This window comes from Caretta caretta, chromosome 3 (assembly GCF_965140235.1).
Source record: "Caretta caretta isolate rCarCar2 chromosome 3, rCarCar1.hap1, whole genome shotgun sequence".
Lineage (NCBI taxonomy): Eukaryota > Metazoa > Chordata > Testudines > Cheloniidae > Caretta > Caretta caretta.
In genome coordinates, this window is record NC_134208.1 from 189,096,520 (window position 1) to 189,120,220 (window position 23,701).

At 41.2% G+C, this 23,701-nt stretch overlaps 1 protein-coding gene across 3 annotated transcripts in view; it reads right to left on the reverse strand.

The window, feature by feature from the left end:
* Positions 1–23,701, reverse strand: part of FANCL (FA complementation group L) — a 91,893-nt gene that overhangs the window by 51,706 nt on the left and 16,486 nt on the right. For all 3 annotated transcript variants that reach the window (XR_007355627.2, XM_048842814.2, XM_048842811.2), the window contains 2 exons: positions 15,647–15,743; positions 1,631–1,699 (listed from right to left, as the gene is read on the reverse strand). Coding sequence is in view for 2 of the 3 variants with exons in the window: in XM_048842814.2 (XP_048698771.1) it covers positions 1,631–1,699; positions 15,647–15,743 (166 nt within the window). In the remaining variant the exon portion in view is untranslated. The remainder of the gene's footprint in view (positions 1–1,630; positions 1,700–15,646; positions 15,744–23,701) is intronic.

A 23,701-nucleotide genomic window follows, 5' to 3' on the forward strand; every position in this document is an offset into this window, starting at 1 on the left:
GAATTGTCACTTGTTGCAAAGACAGAAAAAGAATAAGTTTATAGATAATTACACTGTGAATAGTCTCTCTTATCCCAGTTGCTTGGAATATTCAGTACCTAATTCTAATCTCAATACATTTTTCCACTTTAAGGTAGTGTAGGTCACATTGACAATGCCAGACTTTCACCTGCTTGCAACATGAATGTAAACATTATCAATTTTAACTTGTCAAACAAGGTTGATTCTTGGGAGGTTTGTTTAAAACCACTTTTATTTTTTAAGTTACTCCAGGTGGTAGTTCTTAAGGTTATCAGCAGCAAACTATCAGAGCTGAAATTTATTGAGCATATTTGTGATGCTTTTAACTTAAGTCAGCTTATATTTTTCAGTCTATCAAAAAAAAATCAACTCAAATATTTTCAAAAGTTAAACAAACATGAATTTACACAGCCTATATGTGGCTTTAAAAAAAGGTTTTGAAAGTGATATATGCATACACAATATAAAAGTCAGTATTTACAACAAGAGCAACAAAGCCGCTACAATTTACAGACTATACAATATGCATGTAAGTTGTTCCAAAACACGTATGGAATCAACCAAAGCTCTGAAAGTGAAAACAAAACTGTGAAATGTCAAAATATATTTATTATTTCCTATATATATATATTCTTGCTCAGATCTGCAGTTGTTCCTTCATCAAATTCCCAATGCAATAAGTATGTCATCCTGAAAGTGACAAGGCTCAGAGTTTTGCCACTCAGAAGTTATGCGACCATCCTAAACTCGTACTGATACAATCTTTATGCCACACCACAAGAAATTAATGTTTTACATACAGTTGCACACTTTTTATTAATAGGTGGAAACCGTAACTACTTGACACGGACAAGATTTTTTAAATATGTAATATTTACAAAAAACAATGTTTAATTTTATTTAATTTAGGAACAAACATCAAATATTTTCTATAGAGTGTTCCAGTTAATTGTCTGTAAATCCGTTACCAAGAACATGCACTGCTATTGAAGGGAGAGATGCAAGAAATAATGCATGAGAAACATCAGGCCTTCCACAAAAATGGAAAGTAATGGCATTTGGTTCTTAATTAGATCATTAAACTTATGATACCGTATAATACTCAACTGCTCTTATTAAGCTACATATATTATAAAGAATTTCTATTTGTTTTAGAAAATATTCATCAAGGTTTAGCGGGATCTTTTCCCCCTGTTATAAGTAATTACTCTCTCATGCATATATTTCCCAGTATCATTCATAAATATTTGGAGTCTCAGCAGTCCAGTGTGTAAGAGATGGAGTGGGGACTTAGTGCTGACACAGAGTATGTCTACAAGGTTGAGGAAACATTTTAAAAATTGAAAAACCAATGAAAGCAAATTGATTTAAAACTGTGAACTTTGGGGAATTAAATATGAATGCACTAAATATAGCATTTTCCCAAGCATGTGTGAAGGAAAAAATACCAACAAATGGGAAGAGGGGTCAAAACAGTCAAACCTGTTTTTCTTTTTAAATACAACATTACCACAGGCCTGTCGTATCAGAAACACAGTGTAAATATATCTTTAAGCTGGTAAGTAAATATAATCTTAGTTATTAGAAAAGGACACAGTATGGATTTTACCTGTGGAATCCAAGAGAGAGCAAATTCAACAGGGAAGTCTACAAAGCAATTTGGTGGTTCTGTAGGATACTGTGGAAAAAAAAAAAACACTAATTATTGTTGTGATTTGCCAGTGAAGCTGATGCATTGTTGGGGAAAACTTGATATCAGCTGAGAGAATTTGATAAGGACATTTGAGAGCCTCAAATACCTTGAATACCAATGAAAATATGTAAATTATTCCCCAGACAATAATAAAATGTTAGCAGTTACCATTTAAACAAGAAACTTTCATTTACAGAAAAATTTCAGTATAGCAGATTTCATTGAAGCCGGAGAGCTATCAGTTTGTAAAGTGTACAATGTTTTCAAACATACATATTTTTCTAAAAAAGACAAACGGGGAGAATTCAAGATGGAGGAAGAATGTTTCTTCCCATCTTTTCCTCATCCTGTTTAAAGAAAGGCTAATACTTTTCATATTAATATAGGACCAATGAATGGAAGAACCTGCATTTGCATTCCTAAGTTATTTTTCCAGGTTTAGAAATGTTTAACAACTCTTCCCAAGCCTAGGATTCAACTTCCAATTTGCTGTGATGTGATACCAATATATGAAAAGCAGTATTACCACCTGTTCAAAACCTTCTACTAGTGAAACTGAATTGCAACTGTGTACCACTTCTTCAAAAACCGATAAACTTGGGCGTGTGATTAACATATTCTCATTTTTTTAAAACAATCACATTAAAAGAAAGAATGCCAAGGGAAGAAAAAATAGCCAGAACAAAAATCAACAGGCTATATACAAATATGAAATCTGATTCAATTTCAAAAGTTTAATTCTTTACTTAATCATTCTTTACACCAACCCAATTTATTGCTTTTTGTAAGCATTACACTATGAAATCTGTGAAAGAGAAACTAGGCATCTCCATTTTCTACACAAATAAAAGGAAAAAAGGAATTAATCTCATAGGAATACACCCATTTCAAAGGCACCCACTATCAAAAACGTCATGACCTTGTGACCTAAAAAGTTACATGGCTCAATCCAATACAACTTTTCCAGTTCCACCAACTGACCCTACCAATTCTTCAGAGAATATACAAGTATTACATATACAAAAAAAAATGTATCATGATAAGCAAGTGTGTAGTGGGGCTTTTTCTTGAGGGGACAATACCGTGGCCCCTACCAGAGCCCACATGAGAGATGTGATTGTTGGTCTGAACGCTTCTACCACTGCATCCAATACAGCAATGACCCCAATCAGCATGTTTCTCCTCCTTCATCTTACCCCTACCCAAGTCCCATTATATGCTACAGGAAGAACAGGCAGCATTGGAAACCACTAGAGGTATGAGGATAGTTCCTCAGCAGTTTAGGAGAAGGGACAATGATTAGTTGAGAAACTATGAATGAGGGAGGAGTAGGGGCAGAGACCAAAAGAAGAGAAGGACAACTGTTTTCCTCATTAATGAAATGCTGTATTAATTTTATAAGACTTTTCTTTAAAAAGTGAGACCCTAATTAACTGGTTAAAAAGTGGTTCAACCTTATAAAGATGATATAAGTCTCCTCCCATCTTCCCCATAAATTTATCACTAGTCCTGGTGACTTACTGAAATTTTGAACATCAGGTTTTGAACATCTGACATGTGAGGTTTGACAGAAAACCTCATCTTTATTATCTGCAAATTTTAGATCTACTCCAGGTAACTTCCCATTATCCCCTATGGTAAAGAATAGTGTATCGAAATTTTGTTTCTCTGTAATATCCGTATCCTCTTTGATCATTCTCCTGACTCCCTTTTAGTCTATTGGACTACTGACTGATGCATGCTATATTTATTTTTTAAATAAAAAATAAGTATATATCCATTTGCTGTTTAAATTTCCATTTAGCCCTTCTAACTGTTAAACTAAGTCAGATAAGGTAAGTTCCTTGCTGGATTTCCACTTTTTAAAGGAAACTTATCGCTTGAATAAGCTTTTGCCTTTTTCCATTTTAATCACACTGGTTTCAGTCACAGTCATGACTTGCAGACAAGTTAAAAAATGAACACCGGGAAAGGAAACTGAAACAACTGGGCAAGAAACATTTCCAGGGTTCTTTCACCTGCAGAAGCAATATATTTTGCCATTTATCCTAGCGATTTGCCATTACATTTTTCATTAAATATTTCATAGCTTGCATAAAAGTATACTTGCTGTCCTACAAGTGTAAGAAATTTGATCACAATGCCTGAAATTATGAACAAATTAAGCCAACACAAGTTTTCCATGCTAGGGACCAGCGTCAATCTTGGGACCACAAGTTAAAATCCCAGCAGTGTTAGTCAATGGATTCCTTTGTCTTTTATAGGTAGGTAGAATGAATTCTATGCATTTTTGGGGGGTCTTTCAGATGTGATGGTGAAAACTGCGTTCCTACTTGCTTTATGTGAATTAAAAAAATTCCTATGGCATTTTTTGCCCTAAACGTCTTGGCCAAACTTTTCTCACCTTACAGTATCATGCTGTATTTTGTGCACCAGCTAATTACCAGCCTCTACCTTATACACTTCTACTAAACAGGACCATTGTTTCTACTGTACATCATTTAGGAAAGCATGTTGGTACCTTTCAGTATGAGGCTCTATATAAAAGTAAATAAGGATCCAGAGGGCACAGACCTCATCAAAATGATAAAGAACACAAATTCAATCACACTTCATGTTAAAGTTAAATTTATAAATAGTAAATACAAGTTAGAGATCACCACATTGTAGGGCTGTCAATCACAGTTAACTCAAGCGATTAACTCAAAACAAATTAACTGTGATTAATTGCAGTGTTAAACAATCATAGAATACCAATTTAAATTTATTATAAATATTTTTGGATGTTTTTCTACATTTTCAAATACATTGATTTCAATTACAACAGAATACAGTGTACAGTGCTCACTGTTATTTTTATTGCAAATATTTGCACTGTAATAAAGATAAATAGTATTTTTCAATTCACCTCATACAAGTACTATAGTGTAATCTCTATCATGAAAGTGCAACTTACAAATGTAGATTGGTTTTTGTTACATACCTGCACTCAAAAAAAAAGTAACACTTTAGAGCCTACAAGCCCACTCAGTCCTACTTCTTTTCAGCAAATTGCTAAGACAAACAAGTTTGTTTACAGGTATGGGATCCTACCTGTAATTCCCTACCCTATAATGCACTTGCACAATAAAGAAATTGCACTACAATATTTGTATAAGGTGAATTGAAAAATATTATTTCTTTTGTTTATCTTTATTACAGTGCAAATATTTGTAATAAAATAATATAAAGTGTGCACTGTACACTTTGTATTCTGTGTACTAATTAAAATCAATAGATTTGAAAATGTAGAAAATATCCAAAAATATTTAGATAACTAGCATTCTATTATTGTTTAACAATGCAATTAAAACTGTGATTAATTGCAATTACTTTTTTAATCTCACGATTAATTTTTTTAATCGTTTGACACCCTATCACCTTGTATTACAAGTCAAATTAAATTACCAATTTAGAAAAACTTTAATTGAATATTTGAGTATTTGCCTAACAAATTATATATAAAAAATATATTTGGAGCCACAAACAACCTACCACACAAACTACTGCCGGAAGAATCTTCTTTTTTATCCTCACAAGTGCCTGCTGTAAGGATCGAATTTTTGCTGTATCACCTCAAAACGTCACAAGATGTGCAACTTCAAGTAGCTGATCTACTTCCTGTTATCCGGACGTCAGCCCATCACAGAATAGAAAATAAATACTGACAGAAATCAAACCAATTTTGTTAATGTTTTATCCATGACTAAGAGGTGTGTTTTGTACTCAGAAAAGCACCTTCTCCTCTGAAATACAAATTAAGTATGCAAATAAGTAACTTTTGAGTAAGATGAATTAAAGCAAGTATTTTCAGAAGAAAAAGATTAGTCTGATTACATTCAGTAGAATAGTTATCTAGAATCTCAAAAATGCACCCAACTGTCTAAAAGCTAAATGAGAGACAGAAGGCCTATCATTTCAACAGAACCAGATCAAGTTCCGTAACACAAGATTTAGCATCTAGCTCTGCATTACTGAATAATTCTAATTTTGCTTCAGTTTTCAGTGATCCTCAACATGTGCCAGGAATGTGCAACCTAAAAAAAGACAGAGATAAGGGTGGGAAAAGGGATATAGTATACACCAGGGTTTGAGCAAATTACGGCCTGCCAGCTGTTTTAATCCGGCCCTTGAGCTCCTGCTGGGGAGTGGAGTCTGGGGCTTGCCCCACTCCAGAGCTCCAGTTGGGGAGCAGGGTCGGGGGCCACTCCACATGACTCCCGGAAGCAGTAGCATGGCCCCCCTCCAGCTCCTAAGTGTAGGGGAAGCCAGGGGGCTCCGCTCTATATGCTGCCCCCACCCCTAGCACAGCCCCCACATCTCCCATTGGGCGGGAACCACATGTCTCTGCGTAGGAGCCGGAGAATGGACATGCCGCTGCTTCCGGGAGCCGCTTGAGGTAAGCGCCACCTGGAGTCTGCACCCCTAAGCCTCCCCCTGCCCCAGCCCTGATCCCCTTCCCGCCCCCCAACCCCTCAATCCCAGCCCGGAGCACCCTCCTGCACCCCAAACCTCTCATCCCCAGCCCGAGCCCTCACCCCCCCCATGCCCCAAACCCCTGGCTCAGCCCTGATCCCCCTTCTGCCCTCTGAACCCCTTGGTCCCAGCCCAGAGCACCCTTCTGCACCCCAAACCCCTCATCCCCAGCCCCACCCCAGAGCCCACAACCCCAGCCAGAGCCTGTATCCCTTCACACACCCCAACCCTCTGCCACAGCCCTGATCTCCCCCCCCACCCTCTGAACCCCTCAGTCCCAGCCCGGAGCACCCACCTACACCCCAAACTCTTCATCCCCAGCACCACCTCAGAGCCCACACACCCCCCGCTGGAGCCCTCATTCCCCCCGCCCCAGCCTGGAGCCCCCTTCCGCACCTTGAACTCCTCATTTCTGGCTCCCCCCTGTATCCCGCACCCCCAACCAGAGCCCTCACTCCCTCCTACACCCCAGCCTGAATTTTGTGAATATTCATGGCCCGCCGTACAACTTCTATTCCCAGATGTGGCCCTCGGGCCAACAAGTTTGCCCACCCCAGCATACACCAAATATTTGTTACAAGTTTTGGTGCAGAGTTCTTTATTTTTGACTGAACTACACTCTGTCTTCCAAATAGCAACCTCAGGTTTGATTCTAGTGTCTTTATATACTACCCTCACAACATTCCGCCTCTTTCAGACACATAAATGACTAGCTAGTTCATAGGATAAATACTTAAGTAAATATGACTTAATCAGCTAGTTTATTGTAGATGGTAACTAAAAAATTGCCTTGAGGAGAGGATATAATATTTTAGAAATCATAAGTTTATCTGATAATGAGATATGGATGCATTTTGAGGACCTTTCCAAACTATAAAACAGATGGACAAGAAAATATTTAGGGATTTCTTCTAAAGCACTTGGTAACCTTATGAAAAAACATTTAACACGACACAGTACTTCAATCATCTACAATAGAATTTGTCCCCTGAAAATTTCACTCTTCTCATGTTAAAGTAAACATCTAATCCAAGAATACTAGACACAAAATTGTATGATTTCTAGTTGTCTTGAAGACTATTAAAAAAGCAATCCAACTCAGTCTTGTGTGACTTATATGCCAGTCAAAACAAAAAAACACCCAAGTACTGAATATTAATGTAAGCATCTACTCCTGGTTTTCTGAAATTTCTTTTCTCCTGCTTATTTAAAATCTATTATTTAGATATCAATTTACAATTGATGAAGGAGACCAGTTCTCTAAATACCCTGGTCTGTATCTGTTACTGACCCTCCTGAGCCCAAACATCCCCACAAGAAACCAGCACATACTGACAACTACTTTCAGCCTTTACAGCTAAATTAAACTGAGCCCTCCAACTCTTAATAAATCATTCTTCTTACCAGCAAAAGTCTGGTTTCATTTGCATTCTGCCTTTCTCCTTTCGCTCTACAGAAAGGAAAATAAATTGTTTCCTAATTTCCTTGCCTACCCCCCACCATCCCTCAAAACCAATTCTCTTTCTTTTGAGAACGTCAGCAGTACCTGAATCTGAAAAGTATAAAACCTGGACTAGAAAATTAGGTCAGTTTGACTAGGTCCATCAGGGGTGTGAAAAATCCACCTCACTGACTGGAGTAGTTAAGGAGACCTAAGTTTCCTTGCCCACAGCACTACATTGACAAAAGCATTTTTCCATCAACCTAGCTACCACCTCCTGGGGAGGTGAATTACCTACACTGACAGGAGAACCCCTCCCATCACCGTAGGTAGTTTCGTACACTGAAGTACCACAGCAGCTCAGCATTTTATGCATAGACAAGCCCAAAGAATGTTGACAATGTGGTCAATGCTAGAACTTCATCATACTTACCAACATAAGCAGCAGAAGTAATCAGTAGCAGGGGAATGGAGTATAAAGAGAGTGACTGCTACTTCAATTAAAGTTTGTGCAGATGAAACATATCATGTGGAACAAATAGCAGGGAATCCAAGAAAAAAAAAGGCAATGACCAGACACAAGTGTTGGAGGATTTTCAACTTACACTTCATACAATTTCTTCTTCAACATGGCAAGTTAATTCAGCTATTTACATAACCAATATTTGATGGGGGTGGGCACAAAAAGAGTACACAAACCCATTTCTCTATATGGCCTCTGAAGAAGACAAGATTGGACAACTGAACACTTTGAGAGACAACTGAACATAGGAGAGAACGGACAGTATGTGCTCAGGAAATACAAAGGGAAATCCAAGTACTGGTGTTATCAATAGAAACAACATAGCAAAAATTAAGCAGAAGATATTTCCCAAAGAAGATGATATGAATGACTATCACAAAGCTTTCCTTAAAACTTAATGAGCATTCTTTTTCAATGTGTTTAATATGTGTACTAGTGAAAAATCTAAATTCCTATGTCACCAACCATGTTTTATTTATTTTATTTTTTTTGCAGCAAGTTTAAATGTCAGACACATTTTTAAAAAGGACAAACACAATTGATCATATCACCACTATCATCTTCTGAAAAAAGAGTTGATTGATGACTATGAATTACAATCTGGTGTGATTGCACTATGTTCTCAGTTGTTAGCATATGAAACTACTGAAATACTAAAACTTACTTTTCCTACTAGAAGTCTCTGAGATTTTTAAACTACTGCACTAAAAAGAGTATATAAAAGTAATCAGATACTCAGTAGTGCAATTAACATGATGGCCTTGATCCGCAAAGTAATCATACAGTACAGGGATAGGCTAAAATGTGATCTTCATTAGATAATACCAAAGAAGGGAGGTATCTGCTCAACAGGAGCAACTTGGTAGATGCTTAGCTATGCTCATTAATGCAGGATTGGATTCCCATGCATCCTCTGTTCTGATCATCAGATCCTCACCCTTGCTCCAGCCCTTTTACACTAGATATAGGGACAGAGCAACATAAAAGCTCTAAAATCCACAGAATTCCCCCAGAGCTGGAACTGAGGAAGACAGCCACAGGCTGTTCTCTGAAGACCTCCTCAGAAACCTTGGTGTAGGGGGGCATACCAGGGGCAGAAAGGTGCATGGGGGGGAGGGGGCGAGATTCTGAGCAGCACTGCTGTCCAAAGGAAGCTGAGAAAAGACCACTACAACTTAGATGGCCTCTTAGACAGCTATAAAAGCAGAAAATTATTTTTAAAAAGGGATAATTGCTAGAAATTGACTTGTCAATCATAGAAATACTGTTTACAGTAGTGGTGGGCAAACTTTTTGGCCTGAGGACCACATCTGGGTATGGAACTTGTGTAGCGGGCCATGAAAGCTCATGAAATAGGGGGTTGAGGTGTGGGAGGGGGTGAGAGCTCTGGCTAGGGATGCGGGCTCTGGGGTGGGGCCAGAAATGAGGGGTTCAGGGTGCGGGAGGGGGCTCCAGGCTAGGGGTGGAGCAGAGGGGTTTGGAGTATGGGAGGGGGCTCCGGGCTGAGGCAGGGGGTTGGGGTATGGGAGGGGGTACGGGCTCTGGGCTGGGGGTGTGGGTTCCAGGGTGGGGCCAGAAATGAGGGGTTCAGGATATGGAAGGGGGCTGCGGCAGGAGGTTGGGGCACGGGAGATGGTCAGGGGTGAAGGCTCCAGGTGGCGCTTACCTCAAGCAGCTCCTGGAAGCAGTGGCTTGTCCCCCCTCCAGTTTCTATGCGGACGGGCTCTGCATGCTGCCACCATCTGCAAGCACCGCCCCTGCAGCTCCCATTGGCTACGGTTCCCAGCCCATGGGAGCTGCAGAGATGGCGCTTGGGGAACTCCCTGGCTGCCCCTATGCATAGGACCCAGAGGGGGGACATGCCGCTGCTTCCACGAGCCACGCGGAGTGGAGCAAGCCCCTGATCCCGCTCCCCAGCTGGAGTGCCGGAGTGGAGCAAGCTTCTGACACCGCTGCCTGCTGGAGCTCAAGGGCCTGATTAAAATGTCTGACGGGCCGGATGTGGCACGCAGGCCGTAGTTTGCCCATCCCTAAGTTACAGGTATGAAAAGTTGTCTCTTATCCAAATGCAAAATCTCTGTCTCTAACTTGATGAGATTCATGTAGCAACCCCTCTATGAACATTGAAGTAATCCTGCCTTACAAGCGCAGAATATAGAACATTTGAGACAAGTTATGGTGACAAAAAGGTATCTGCCTAGAAAAGTAAGTGTGAAATATTGTTTATCATCAGCTTTAGAGAAGCACTGCTTCCTAGAAAGAAGGAGGCAACACTCTGGTGGAAAATGGGACGGGGTGAACCAGAGTACGATAGGAATTTGATCTACCTGGATAACGGAGTTTTCTACGTCTTGCATCTTCTTCTGGGTCTTTCAAATAAACAGTTTTTGCACCAATTCAAAAATCTTATATGCTATTTATGTAGAATTTAACAGCTATTCTGCCATCTCAGATTTGAAATTCAAATCTTCAAAATTTTTGTTTTTAAACAGAAAGAAGGAACAGTCTTTTCCCCAACCTCCTTCTAAGAAATAGCTGCACTGTTCTGCAAAAATGTTCAAATAATGAAATTCAGTCAGAAATTTTCACCACTCAAGTACAAGATACAAGGATAAATTACTGAAGGTAATGTAGAAGGGAATGCTATCAAAACAGGCCAATTATTTAGCCTAGAAACGCTGAATGTTTTCTTTTTACCCAAAGACCCCACTGTAGTCTCCCATACCTACTCTTCATCTCCACACATTACACAGTAAGTGGCTAAAGAAGCAACCTAACATTCTTTAACACCTGTTACAGGCTTAGTCTTCTGACTGAGTGATCATGAAAAATGGTTACTAACCGAAGCCTGCATCATCTCTGGCTTGTTGGGTGATGGCGTAGTGGGATGCAAACGTATGGACTGAGGACCAGGTCGCTGCTCTGCAGATATCCTTGATTGGAACCTGCACCACAAACGCCGCCCATGACACCTGAACTCTCAGAGTAAGCCTTCAAACAAGGAGCTGGGACTTTTGCCAGGTCATAACAAGTGAGGATACACAATGTGATCCATGATGAGATTCCCTGAGTTGACACTGGACTGCTTTCATCCCGTCCACAATGGCTATAAACAGTTTAGTGGTCTTTCTAAAGGGCTTGGTTCTCTCTATATAGAAAGCAAGTGTACATCTCACATCCAGCGAATGGAGCCTCTGTTCCTCCCTGCTTGCATGCGGCTTAAGATAGAAAACTGTGAAGATGATGTCCTGATTACTATGAAATTGTGAGACCACTTTCGGAAGAAATGACAGGCGTGGCTGCAGCTGCACCTTGTCCTTGAAAAAGACTTTGTATGGTGACTCAGAGGTAAGGGTCTGGATCTCTGAAACCCATCTAGCCAAGGTGATGGCAATAAGGAAGGCCATCTTCCAGGACAGATTGGCAACATACTCTTTGGTCTGTGGCTCAAACGGGGGCCTCCATCAACCTCGTCAGAACCAAGTTTAGATCCCAAGGAGGCGTGGTTGTCGTACTGCAAATAGAGTCATTCCAACCCCTTCTGAAAGCGGCCAGAGATTAAGTTTCAGAATACTGACCGGCCGCCCATCCAGGGGTGAAATGCAGAGATCGGAGCTAGATGGACTCTTATAGAAGACACAATTAGGTCTTCCTGCTTTAAATGAAGCAGTAATCCAAAATAAAGTTCAGTGAGGACTCAGTAGGTGAAACACCCTTACGCATCAACCAGATCGACAATCTCTTCCATTTTGCCAGGTAAGTGGCTCTAGTCAACAGTTTTCTGCTCCCCAATAGCACCTCACGAACCTATGCTGAACAGGACCGTTCTGCTGGGTTCAGCCATGGAGCTTCCATACCGTCGGGTGAAGCAATGTGAGGTTCAGGTAGAACAGGTGACCAGGATCCCGAGAGATCAAGTCTTGGAACAGTGGCAGGCTGAATGGTGTGTTTACCGAGAGGTCCAGCAGAGTGGTGAACCAGTGCTGGCATGACTTTGAACAGGGCCCTGTGAATGACAGGAGTGGAAGGGAACGCATAGAAGAGCCATCCAATCCAGGGAAGGAGAAAAGAATCCGTGAGTGAATCTGAACTGTGCCCAAGGAAGGAGCAAAACTGAGGGCACTTTCTGTTGTGCCTTGTTGTGAATAGATCCAGCTGGGGAAATCCCCACTTCTGGAAAACAGTGTTCAAGATGTCTGGGCGAATGGACCACTTGTGATGGATGGAAAAGAATCTGCTGAGATAGTCCACTAACTCATTCTGTGACCTCAGTAGGTATGAGGCTTCAAGGTGAATGGAATGGATCATACAAAAGTCCCATAAGCTCAGAGCCTCCTAACATAATGGAGAGAAGCAAGCTCCCTTTTGCTTGTTTATGTAAAACCTTACTGTTGTGTTGTCTGTGAGGACTACTACACAGTTGCCCTCCAGGTGGGGTCAGAACGCTTGGGAGGCTACACAAACTGCCCTTAACTCTCTCACATTGATGTGTAACTCTAGCTCCTCCGATGACCAGAGACACTGGGTCTTGAGGGTCCCCAAGTGGGCTCCCCCATCTCATCTTCAAAGTGTCCGTGACTAGAGACTTTGCAGATTCAGGTCTTGAGAAGGGAATGCCTGCACACAGCATCTTCAGATCCAGCCACCACCAAACGAGGGTGGAAATCACTGATGGTGGAAGACAGACCACCTTGTCCAGATGGTCTAGTATGTATATATCAACACCAGCCAAGACTGAAGGGGATTTAAACGTGCATGTTGCACCACATAGGTACAGGATGCCATGTGTCCCAGAAGCTTCAAGCAGTTCCTCGCTGTTGTGATGAGGTGACTCCATAGACTTCGTACGAGTGCCTCTACAGCTATAAATCGGCTCTCTAGGAGAAACACTCTGGCCCACTTCAAGTCAAGGATTGCCCCTATGAATTCTATTCTCTGAACTGGAGAAAGTGTTGATTTTTGCATGTTTATCAATAGTCCCAAATCCTGGAAAGTTGACTGTATCAATCTGACGTGTGCCTCCACCTGGTCTCTGGATCGACCTTTGATCAGCCAGTTGTCCAGGTAGAGGTATACTTGCACCCCTCTCCTCCTCAGGAAGGCTGCCATGCACTTCATGAACACCCAAGAAGCTGCCAACAGACCAAAGGGTAGCACTATGAACTGATAATGCTTGTGGTCTACCATAAATCTTATGTATCTTCTGAGACCTTGAGAGATAGCAATGTGCAAATACGCATCCTTTAAGTCAAGCATGGCATACCAGTCCCCTGGATCCAGAGTGGGGATAATCAAAGCCAGAGAGATTATGCGGAACTTCAGCTTCTTCATGAATCTGTTGAAGTTTCGCAGATCCAAGATCAGTCTGAGGTCACCATTGGCTTTTAGGATCCTAAAGTAACAGGAGTAGAACCACCGTCCCCTTAGCTCCGTTGGAACCTCTTTCACTGCTCCCACCCTTAGAAGCAACTGCACCTTCTAGGCTAAAAGTTTCATGAGAAGGGTCCCTGAAAAGGGATAGGAAGGGAGGGTGGGAAGGAGGGGAACAACTGAATTGCAGGATATATTCCACTTCCACCATGCGCAATACCCAACAGCCCATGGCAATGCGGGTCCATGTCCAGTAGAAGTGGGACAACCAGTCCACAACCATAGGGGAAATAGGATCCAGAGGCTGTCCTGGTACACCATCCTCATGTACCTTCAAAAGGTCTGTTTGGACCCTGCCAAGTGTCTCGAGGGGCCAGATATCTGGGCAAGTGAGGGTTGAGATGGAGGCCCTCTCTTGTAGCCCCTGTTCCTCCTCTGGCTATACCCTGTCTCATGTCCGGTGCTAGGCGTCTCTGGTCAGAGCAATGTCTGCTCCTGGGCAAGGCATAGGATTCTGCCTCCGAAACCAAGCCGGAGGACTCACTCCTGGGCAATCATGGTGGTGCAGTGCTGACCAGCACAGGAGAGCAGTGCCACGAAGGAGAGCAGTGATGTGCCATCATTGCAGGCTTGCATTCAAAGGCACCTGTCTTGGTTCCTGGCGTCCCATGGTGCCGGACCTGCAACAGACAGTTCACGACCAGCCAAGGATGGTGGCATCGTGAATGAAAGAAGGTTCCTCCCAGCCTCAAAGGTCTCTGGCATTGATGGAAAAGATAGGGACAACATGCCACAGTGGCCATCCCTAGGTGGGGAATCCATTGGCACTGGATTCAATGGCACTCTTCCCAGGGCCAAAAGTCGATGGAGCCACACGCCCTGTCAGAGCCTCAGAGTGGCCCAGCATGGGTCGCACACTTTCTGAGTCCCTATTGATCACAGGTCTCAGGGTCAGGGAGCGCCCCCAGTCTATCTTCCTGTGCTTTTTCTTTGGCACCGGTGATGACAAGTAGTGCCAAGAGGCTGGTGCCAGTTTCCTGTGCACCTAGGGATGAATGATGGTGCCAGGAATCCCAGGCCGCTCAATCCTTCCACGGTGCCAGTGAGGAGGAATGGCACTATACCTCTTTTCAAGGACGCTGGGGCACTTCTGACCAACATCGAAGTGCTCGGTGCCAATTCCGCCTGAGGCTCCAAGGTGGGACAAAGAGCCGCCTCCATCAGGACGAACTTAAGTCTGTTGTCCCTGTCCTTTTTAGTCCTGAGTTTGAAACCCCTACAGATCTTGCACCATTCTTGAACGTGGGCCTCTCCCAGGAACTTAAGACAGTTATCATGCAGGTCATTCACCGGCATCAGTTTGTGGCACACCACACACTGTTTGAAACCCTGGGACTGAAGCATATCCTGGTGCCCAATGCAGGCTACCCCACAAGGTGAGGAACACTGCTAACTATATTATACTTACTTAACTACACTAATGTAATTGAATGATAACTATTTACAATTTATTTACAGATAAAGTCCACTGAGAGCAACACTTGCGAGACGCAAGAGATGAGTATGTTCCAGCAACTGTCACGGGTGGTAAAAAGGAACTGAGGGAGCAGCGGGGCAGCTGGCCCCTATATACCACACCATGAGGGCATGACTCCAGGGGGCACCAGAGCCGACTCGACAGATACCACTGAGGGACAAACTTTCCAGCAACAGTGCATGCGGCACATGCACACCTACATTGGAATGAACATGAGCAAGCACTCAAAGAATGAAGGTTTCCGAAATGGCACTGGATGCTAACCTGTAACAGAAGGTTTTTGCAAATGGTGTACAACTTTATATCAAAAGATACTTTTAGATTACTATTATACAGTGTGAGTTTTAAACTGGTCTTAAAAAAAAGTCTTCAGAACAACATTCACTGATTTAATCATTGTTCAAACCACCTGAAGATAAAGGACAAGCACGCAAGAGGTTTGGAAAGAAACCAGTTCACTAACTTCATTATAAAAGACAAAAAAAGAGAGGAATCCATCCTTTCTGGTCATATTTTCTTAAAGTATTTTCCCACAAATAAATTCACCTTTGCATTTAACTTCAGCGTGATTAGATGCTGTCGACCACAAGAGTCTTCTCCTTTTAGCTTGATGGTATTAAGGCCAGTATCTACATATACGACTCTGAAAGGAAAAGAAAACTCTGGTAGTATAAGAGGGAATTATAACTCGTAATCTTTGCTATATTCCTAATTAGTCTGTTACAAATATTAATCAGTGGAAGTCCTGCATGCCAGCCATTGTAGATTTACTGCTGTTAATACATCAGTCTACTACTTAATGCAGTCATATATCTCTGGGTTATTTACAACGCGTGTCAAGGCTCATGCTGTGGTCAGTGAGCACTATGTTTCAGTTTTCCATCACTGGAACCTTTGACACACACAGCATGTTCCTGTCAGCCTCTACTTATGTACACATTAAACTTTCTGTCAAATTCCTTACTCCATTTCTGCAGTTTCTTACATTACAAGACTTTTATGTTCTCTATTTGCTTTTCTCCTCAATGAACTTCTTTTATGATCAATACTGTTATTTTAGAAAATTCAGTTGGTATTGGTTTATATACTCAAATCAATTTTCTAAAGAAAATACAGTATTAGAACAGGTATAAAGTAATTTACAATAATTTTCTTTCATGTTATGACAGTTTTATACAGTATACATGTACCCAAACAAGTGTTAAGTGCATACTGAAGGTTGCTAAGTTTTTAAACGTATAACCAATACAGGAATTTTGTTTAAGATGCCACAGATTTAAGTTTCCTACTACAATGGAGACCAATACATTTTAAAATATACCATTCTTTGGAAATAAGATCCCTTGAGTAGTTTAAACTATTGCCAAAGATGTTCTAACTTAGCTGAATATTTACCAGTGAACTGGGCATGTGGATATTTTGACACTTTTACAATACCATTCTCTTGTAAAGATAAAAAGCAGTCTAAGCATATTGCACAACTTATCACCTATACTGATGACAAGGCCCATTCGAGTTCAAAACTAGCTTCTGCCTGCTGACCTGCCTAACAGGTTTTTTAAATAAAAACCATTACATGCTAGTCCAGTCACTGGAGTCAGCACACTGGGCAAATGGCTCTCTTTCAAGAGAAGCTGGGCAGAGGAATTCTTATTAAAGCAGAAAAAAATAGGTCTGAACTGAAGGATATGCATGCTCTTGGATTAGAAGCAGAAGAAAATAGTGAAAAGAAGAAAATAAGGAAAACATTTGTACTCCACTGCACACAGCATCAAATATGCAGGCATTGGAAAAAAATTAATAGAAAAGTGGTAGAGTTGGGGATATGAAAAAGGATGCATTAATCATAAAATAATGTCATCTAATTTTCATGTACGATATCAAATGATTCAAAGTTCTTTTGGGTAATTTGACACTAATATCATTTTCCATAGAAAATTTAAGAGTTGAATTCAGGACTTACATGACAAGGTGTAATTAAGCTTAAGTCAATTGATCTGCATTCATTTAAACCCAGTATAAATTTGGCTCTAGTCTACATCTCCATTTTCAATCAGAAAATCATTAATCCCATCTTTTTCAAAAACCTTGCACCAGATCCCCATAGCAAGTTTTTATAAAGTGAGGATTAAGAGATTCTAAATCCATCCTTCACTTATAGCTGCTGAGAAAAACAAAACATGATTTCATATAGTTAAACAAGGAAATGGATAGTAGAGAAAAATGTAGTGTCATGCCCAATATGTAGTGTAACTGGTGCCTGCCACAAAGCATCACCAGATCAGATAGCAAAAAAATAGAGAAAAAAAATTAAAGAGATGCTGTCAAGGTTGTTAGGATTTAAGATTAACCTACCTTGACAGTTGCCCTGTATATTTCAGAACAAGATCCAAAATTGGTTTACTGTTCATTGGAAACTGATGGACATATTCTATCTCAAACACACTTGTTACAAAGGAAACAAATCTTTAGTTCTGTGAAAAAGTTTTATTTAAAAATACTGGAATCCTTATGGTAGGTCCAAAAAATGGTTAATATCAAATTAGGGCAATTGTAAAGACCTAACAACCCTTAGTGTGCCTTTAAAAATAAAAAAAAATACATATACAACTGTTATAAATAAATAGTATCATGCCAGCAGCATGATCACATTCAAGACCTTAGCTTGGAAAGACCCTCCAGTCAATTTCATGGACGCTGGAAACTAGGCACACTGCAAAAACTACCAAGTTTTGAAATGTCTTCAGAAAGGGTGCTATGATAGAGAAACCATGTGTATTTGTGCAATAATATACCTATATACACCTACCATATAAAAAAATCCAAGCGAAAGTAACACCTATCTCCCACTTTTCCACACATACTTTTTTGTTTTAGAATTTATTGACAATATATCTTTGCAAAAAGTTGTTTTTAAAAAAATTTCAATTGCCATCTTAACAGTTTGAAATGTTGGAAAAGATCCTCAGGAAAATACACACGCGAATCCTCTATGATGTACTAGTGAATTTAAAATCAATCTGAAAATCCTTACCCCTTAGAGCGTGGGATGGGGGAAATAATAAACTTTGACCTCTAGAACTCTCCACTGGTGGATGACAGACTGAAAGAGTACACAGATAGCCTCTCTTTATCTCTAATCAAGGTGTAAGACTTTAATATTAAATAATCCATAACAGAGATGCAGAGCTTGGAGGCAAGCTGTTATACATTACCTAGTGAAAACTAGGGCTAGCAAGCAATTAAAAAAAATGAATCGCGATTAATTGCATTGTTAAATAATACAAGAATACCATTTATTTAAATATTTTTGGATGTTTTCTACATTTTCAAATATATTTATTTCAATTACAACACAGAACGTAGTGTACAGTACTCACATTATATTTATTTTTACTACAAATATTTGTGCTATAAACACAAAAGAATTAGTATTTTTCAATTCACCTAATACAAGTACTGTAATACAATTTCTTTATCATGAAAGTTGAACTTACAAATGTAGAATTATGTACAAAAAACTGCATTCAAAAATAAAACAATGTAAAACTTTAGAGCCTACAAATCCATTCAGTCCTACTTCTTGTTCAGTCAGTCACTTGAACAAACAAGTGTTTACATTTGCAGGAGATAATGTTCTTGTTTACAACGTCACATGAAAGTGAAAACAGGTGTTCACGTGGCACTGTTGTAGCCGGTGCCGCAAGATATTTACATGCCAGATGCGTTAAAGATTCATATGTCCCTTCATGCTTCCCATTCCAAAGAGCTATTATATCCATGCTAATGAGGGGATCTCAATAACGATCCAAAGCAATGAAGACCGATGAATCTTTACTTTCATCATAGGAGTCAGATGCCACCAGCAGAAGATTGATTTTTCTTTTTTTATTGGTTCGGGTTCTGTAGTTTCCGCATTGGAGTGTCGCTCTTTTAAGACTTCTAAAAGCATGTTCCACACCTCATCCCTCTGAGATTTTGGAAGGGACTTCAGATTCTTAAAACTTTGGTCGAGTGCTGTAGCTATCTTTAGAAATCTCACATTGGTACCTTCTTTTCATTTTGTCAAATCTGCAGTGAAAGTGTTCTTAAAACAAGCAGCATGTTCTGGGTCATCATCTGAGACTGCTGTCACATGAAATATGTGACAGAATGCAGGTAAAACAGAGCAGGAGACATACTATTCTCCCCCAAGGAGTTCAATCACAAATTTAATTAACCCATTATTTTTTTAATAAGCGTGTTCTCTGGAATGGTGGCCTAAACATGGAGGGGCATACAAATGTTTAGCGTATATGGCATGTAAATACCTTGCAATGCCGGCTACAAAAGTGCTATGCGAACACCTGTTCTCCCTTTCAGGTGACATTGTAAATAAGAAGCCAGCGGCATTATCTCCCATAAATGTAAACTAACTTTTTTGTCTTAGTGATTGGCTGAACACGAAGTAGGACTGAGTGGACTCGTACGCTCTAAAGTTTTACATTGTTTTGTTATTGAGTGCAGTTACGTAACAAAAAAAAATCTACATTTGTAAGTTGCACTTTCACGAGAAAGAGACTGCATTATGGTATTGTATTAGATTAATTGAAAAATACTATTTCTTTTGTTTATCATCTTTACAGTGCAAGTATTTGTAATAAAAGTATTATAAAGTGAGCACTGTACACTTTGTATTCTGTGTTGTAACTGAAGTCAATATATTTGAAAATGTAGAAGAACATCCAAAAATATTTAATAAATGTCAATTGGTATTCTATTGCTTAAAAGTACGATTAAAACTGCAATTAATCACGATTAATTTTTTTGAGTTAATTGCATGAGTTAACTGCAATTAATCAACAGCCCTAGTGAAAACCTTTTTCCATGTCTGAGTTTAGTATTTCACCATCAGTGGCTTTTCGGATTCCAGCAGAATCTTTTGAACTTCAGAGCATGCCAAATCAGAAATAGTCAATCTCCCAGGATCCAGGCTGTAAAGTGGAACAGTTAGAGATTGGGAGTCAGCAGGTGCAATGGCATTAGTAGGAGATACTGAGGTGCACAAAATTCATATAGAGAAATACAGTCTAGACCAGTGATTCTCAACCTGATAACCATTGTGGGCTGCATATGCAGCTCTCTGTGTTACTTGGGCCACATCCACACAATATATATACTACCTATATGGCCCTGAGGATGTCAGTGGCCACTGCTGTGCACTGATTGGACCAGAAGAGGGCTGTGGGTTGAGAACCCTGGTCTAGATGCTGGAGGAATTACTATGACCCATGCGCTCTTCTCGCATATTTTTGCTCACCAGTGGGATCAGTGGAAAGGATTACTGAGGAGACGGGGGGCTGTGGTGCCTTTAACTTAACTGTTTGTATTCAGCCCTGCTCTGGAAGAGAAAAGAGAACACAGCACACTTGTGCGCTGACATAACTATGCTGGTATAGTCTCCGTAGTGTAGATGTATCACTGGCCATGTAGTCTCTGAAGTCTGTGCCCACAGTGTTCTCTGTTAGTGCACTACCTGTGCTTGCCAAACACAGACATAAGATGCACTTGATGAGCTAGGCATCAGTTCCACACAGCCATGCCCTCGCAAAGCTGTTGGGACTGAACACCTTGTTTGTTGATGTAACACATGACTATCTTCTTGTCAGTGTCTTGAACAATACTGTCTTATCAGTAGTAGAAAAAAAATTGATAACCCACCTTGTAGCTCTCAGTTCCAGAACATGGAGTTTGATCTCAGGTACATTCCATCAACTACGAACTGTTAGCTCCTAGGGGTGTGCAAATTAGATGCACTTGTGATGATCACAGTAGATAGGAACAGAAGACTAAATGTATTGTCTGAGAGTTCACAGCATTGGAAAGTCCTACGGTTGTTTTGTTGTTACATATATAAAAAATACTCTGTCTTCTTTGCCTGCATTTTAGCCAGGGGGCTCACTTAGATACGTAGGGGAAACTTCATCCTGTGAATTACAAGCAGGAACCATGTTCTTTTTGGCTAGTAAAAGGCTTGTACAAAAGAACTGGGTCTTTTATCAATAGACATTGCCCATCTCTCCTTAAGGGAGGGCAGATTATGGCTTCTCATAAGAAAGTATTAGTTTGGTATCTGCTGAAGAAATCACCATTTGACAGTTTTACTTGTCAATATCTCATCTGTCTTTTCTGGTTAAGGCTATTGAAAAAGTGGGGGAAAAGCAACTCTGAATATCTGGTAGCCTCAGACCTCTTGCACTCTTTTCAGTATGGGTGCCAACCAGGGTATGGAATAGACTGCTCTGGTTACATTGGTAGATGACCTCTTGGTAGTGAATAAAGATTTCATCACCATGCTATTATTAAATGCCAGATGGCAACACTTCATGCCAACAATATCAAAGCTAACTCCTTTGTGGATCCCAGCAGAAGAGGCTAGAGCTGTTTTTTGGATGGCTCTGTTCTTTTCTATTGGATAGCTGCTCTCTCGCTCTCTCTCTGAGGGAGCTCTCATGTGGGGTTCTGCAGGTTTCCATCTGGTCACTCTCCCATCCAATGTGTATTTAGGGTAATTGGGAGGATTAGTCAGGAGATGGGGGGGTTGTGGTGCCTTCAGTATGCTGATGACTCCCACCTTTGTCTCTCTATCACTTCATCCACCCATAGGTCAATTGCCTTGGCCAGTGTTTGGAAGACACTGGGGCATGGAGAAGAGTTAACTGGCTGGTTGAAACACAGTCTGGAGAAATCTGAGAGGATGTTGATAGATTCATAGATTTCAAGGAGAAAAGGGACCATTGTGTTAATCTAGTCTGAACTTCTGAATGACACAGGCCATAAAACTCCCCCATAACAATTCCAAGAGCATATCTTTTAGAAAAACATCCAATCCTGATTTAAAAATTGTCCATGATGGAGAATCCACCATGACCCTTGTTAAATTGTTCCAATGGTTAATTAATCTCACTGTTAAAAATGTTTCATGTCTGAATTTGTACAGTTTCAACTTCCAGCCACTGGGTTGTGGTATCTCTTTCTCTGCTAGATTGAATAGCCCATTATTAATTATTTGTTCCCCATGTTGGTACTTTTAGATTTGGTTGCAATCAGCCCTTAACCTTCACTTTGTTAAACTAAAGAGATTGGGTTTCTTGATTCTATCGCTATAAGGCATGTTTCCTAATCCTTTAGTAATTCTCATGGCTCTTCTCTGAACCCTCTCGAATTTAGCAACACCCTTCTTGAATTCTGGACACCAGAAGTGGGCACAGTATTCCAGCAGCAGTCATACCAGTGCCAAATGGAGAGATAAAATAACCCCTTGTAGTGGGATGGACACCCACTCGGGCCCAGAGGGGTTTAGAACAGCCCTGAGGGAGGGCTGTTGTAGAAGGGAGGCAGCAGGACTGATTGAGGAAGCAGCCTCAGCTGGGGGGCCACACTCCAATCAGGGCCCAGCTGGCTCTATAAAGGCTGTGAGCTAGAGGCCCAGAGAGCCTCCATCTGCAGGGAGAAGGGCCTGGCTGCAAGGTGCCGAGCAGGACACCTAGTTTGGAGCAGGGATGGGGAAAGGCCAAGGGAGCCTGGGAGTTCCAGCCTAGGAAAGCCCCAGGCTGAGGGCCTGCTAAGGCCTGTTAGGTACGGGGGTTGCAGGGGCAGCCACGGGTAGGCAGAGGCAGCACATCCAAACCCAACCTTGCTGGTGATGAGTGGCTCATACTGCAGTCTGCCGCAGGGCACGGGGGCTAACTGGTGACTGGTAGGAGCCTACGACTGAGGTGAGGTAGGGATAGTGGGTGGGGGTTCCCCTGGGAGGGGGAGACCCAGAACTGTGGGGTACTGGCAGGGGGCAGCATCCAGTGAAAGGGGCACCGGAGTCCTGGGAGGGACACGGGAGCCAACAGCAAGGCGAGACACCAGCCTGAAGAGGGCACTCTGGAGGCTGGTGAGCTAATTCCTGGAGATGACCAGCAGGAGGCACCGCTGGTGAGTCTGCGCCCAATTACACCCCTCTACTCTTACTCAATATACCTCTGTTTATGCATTCAAGGACTAAGTTAGCCCTTTTGGCCACACATTGCACTGGGAGCTCATGTTCAGCTGATTATCCACCATAATCCCTACATCTTTTTCAGAGTCACTGCTTCCCAGGATAGAATCCCCCACTGTGCAAGTATGGCCTCTTTGTCCCTCCCCCTTGCCCCCCCCCCCCCCCCACACAGGTGGTGGTGAAAACAAATGGAAGAGATGGTAGAGATGATATCACTTCATCTATTTCAGGGGCTTGAGTAGCATCACAGGGCAAGGTGCAGAATTTAAGAATCTGGTTGGTGCTACCAGAAGAGCACATAGCAGCTAGGGCCAGAAGGTTGTGCCAGTTTTTCCTCAAAACCAAACCTTGCCTTGTTAACTCCAAACTAAACTACTGCAATGTGCCCTACATAGGGCTACATCTTATTTCTGTCCAGAAGTTGAAGCTGATATAAAATCTGACCGATTGTTATTGGGTACATCTTCTCAGAAATATTTGACATCAGTGGTTTTAGATTTCCACAGGTCACCTATTTAGGTACATAACAGAAAGGGAAAATTCTGTTTTAAGGGAATATTCATTCTAGGACC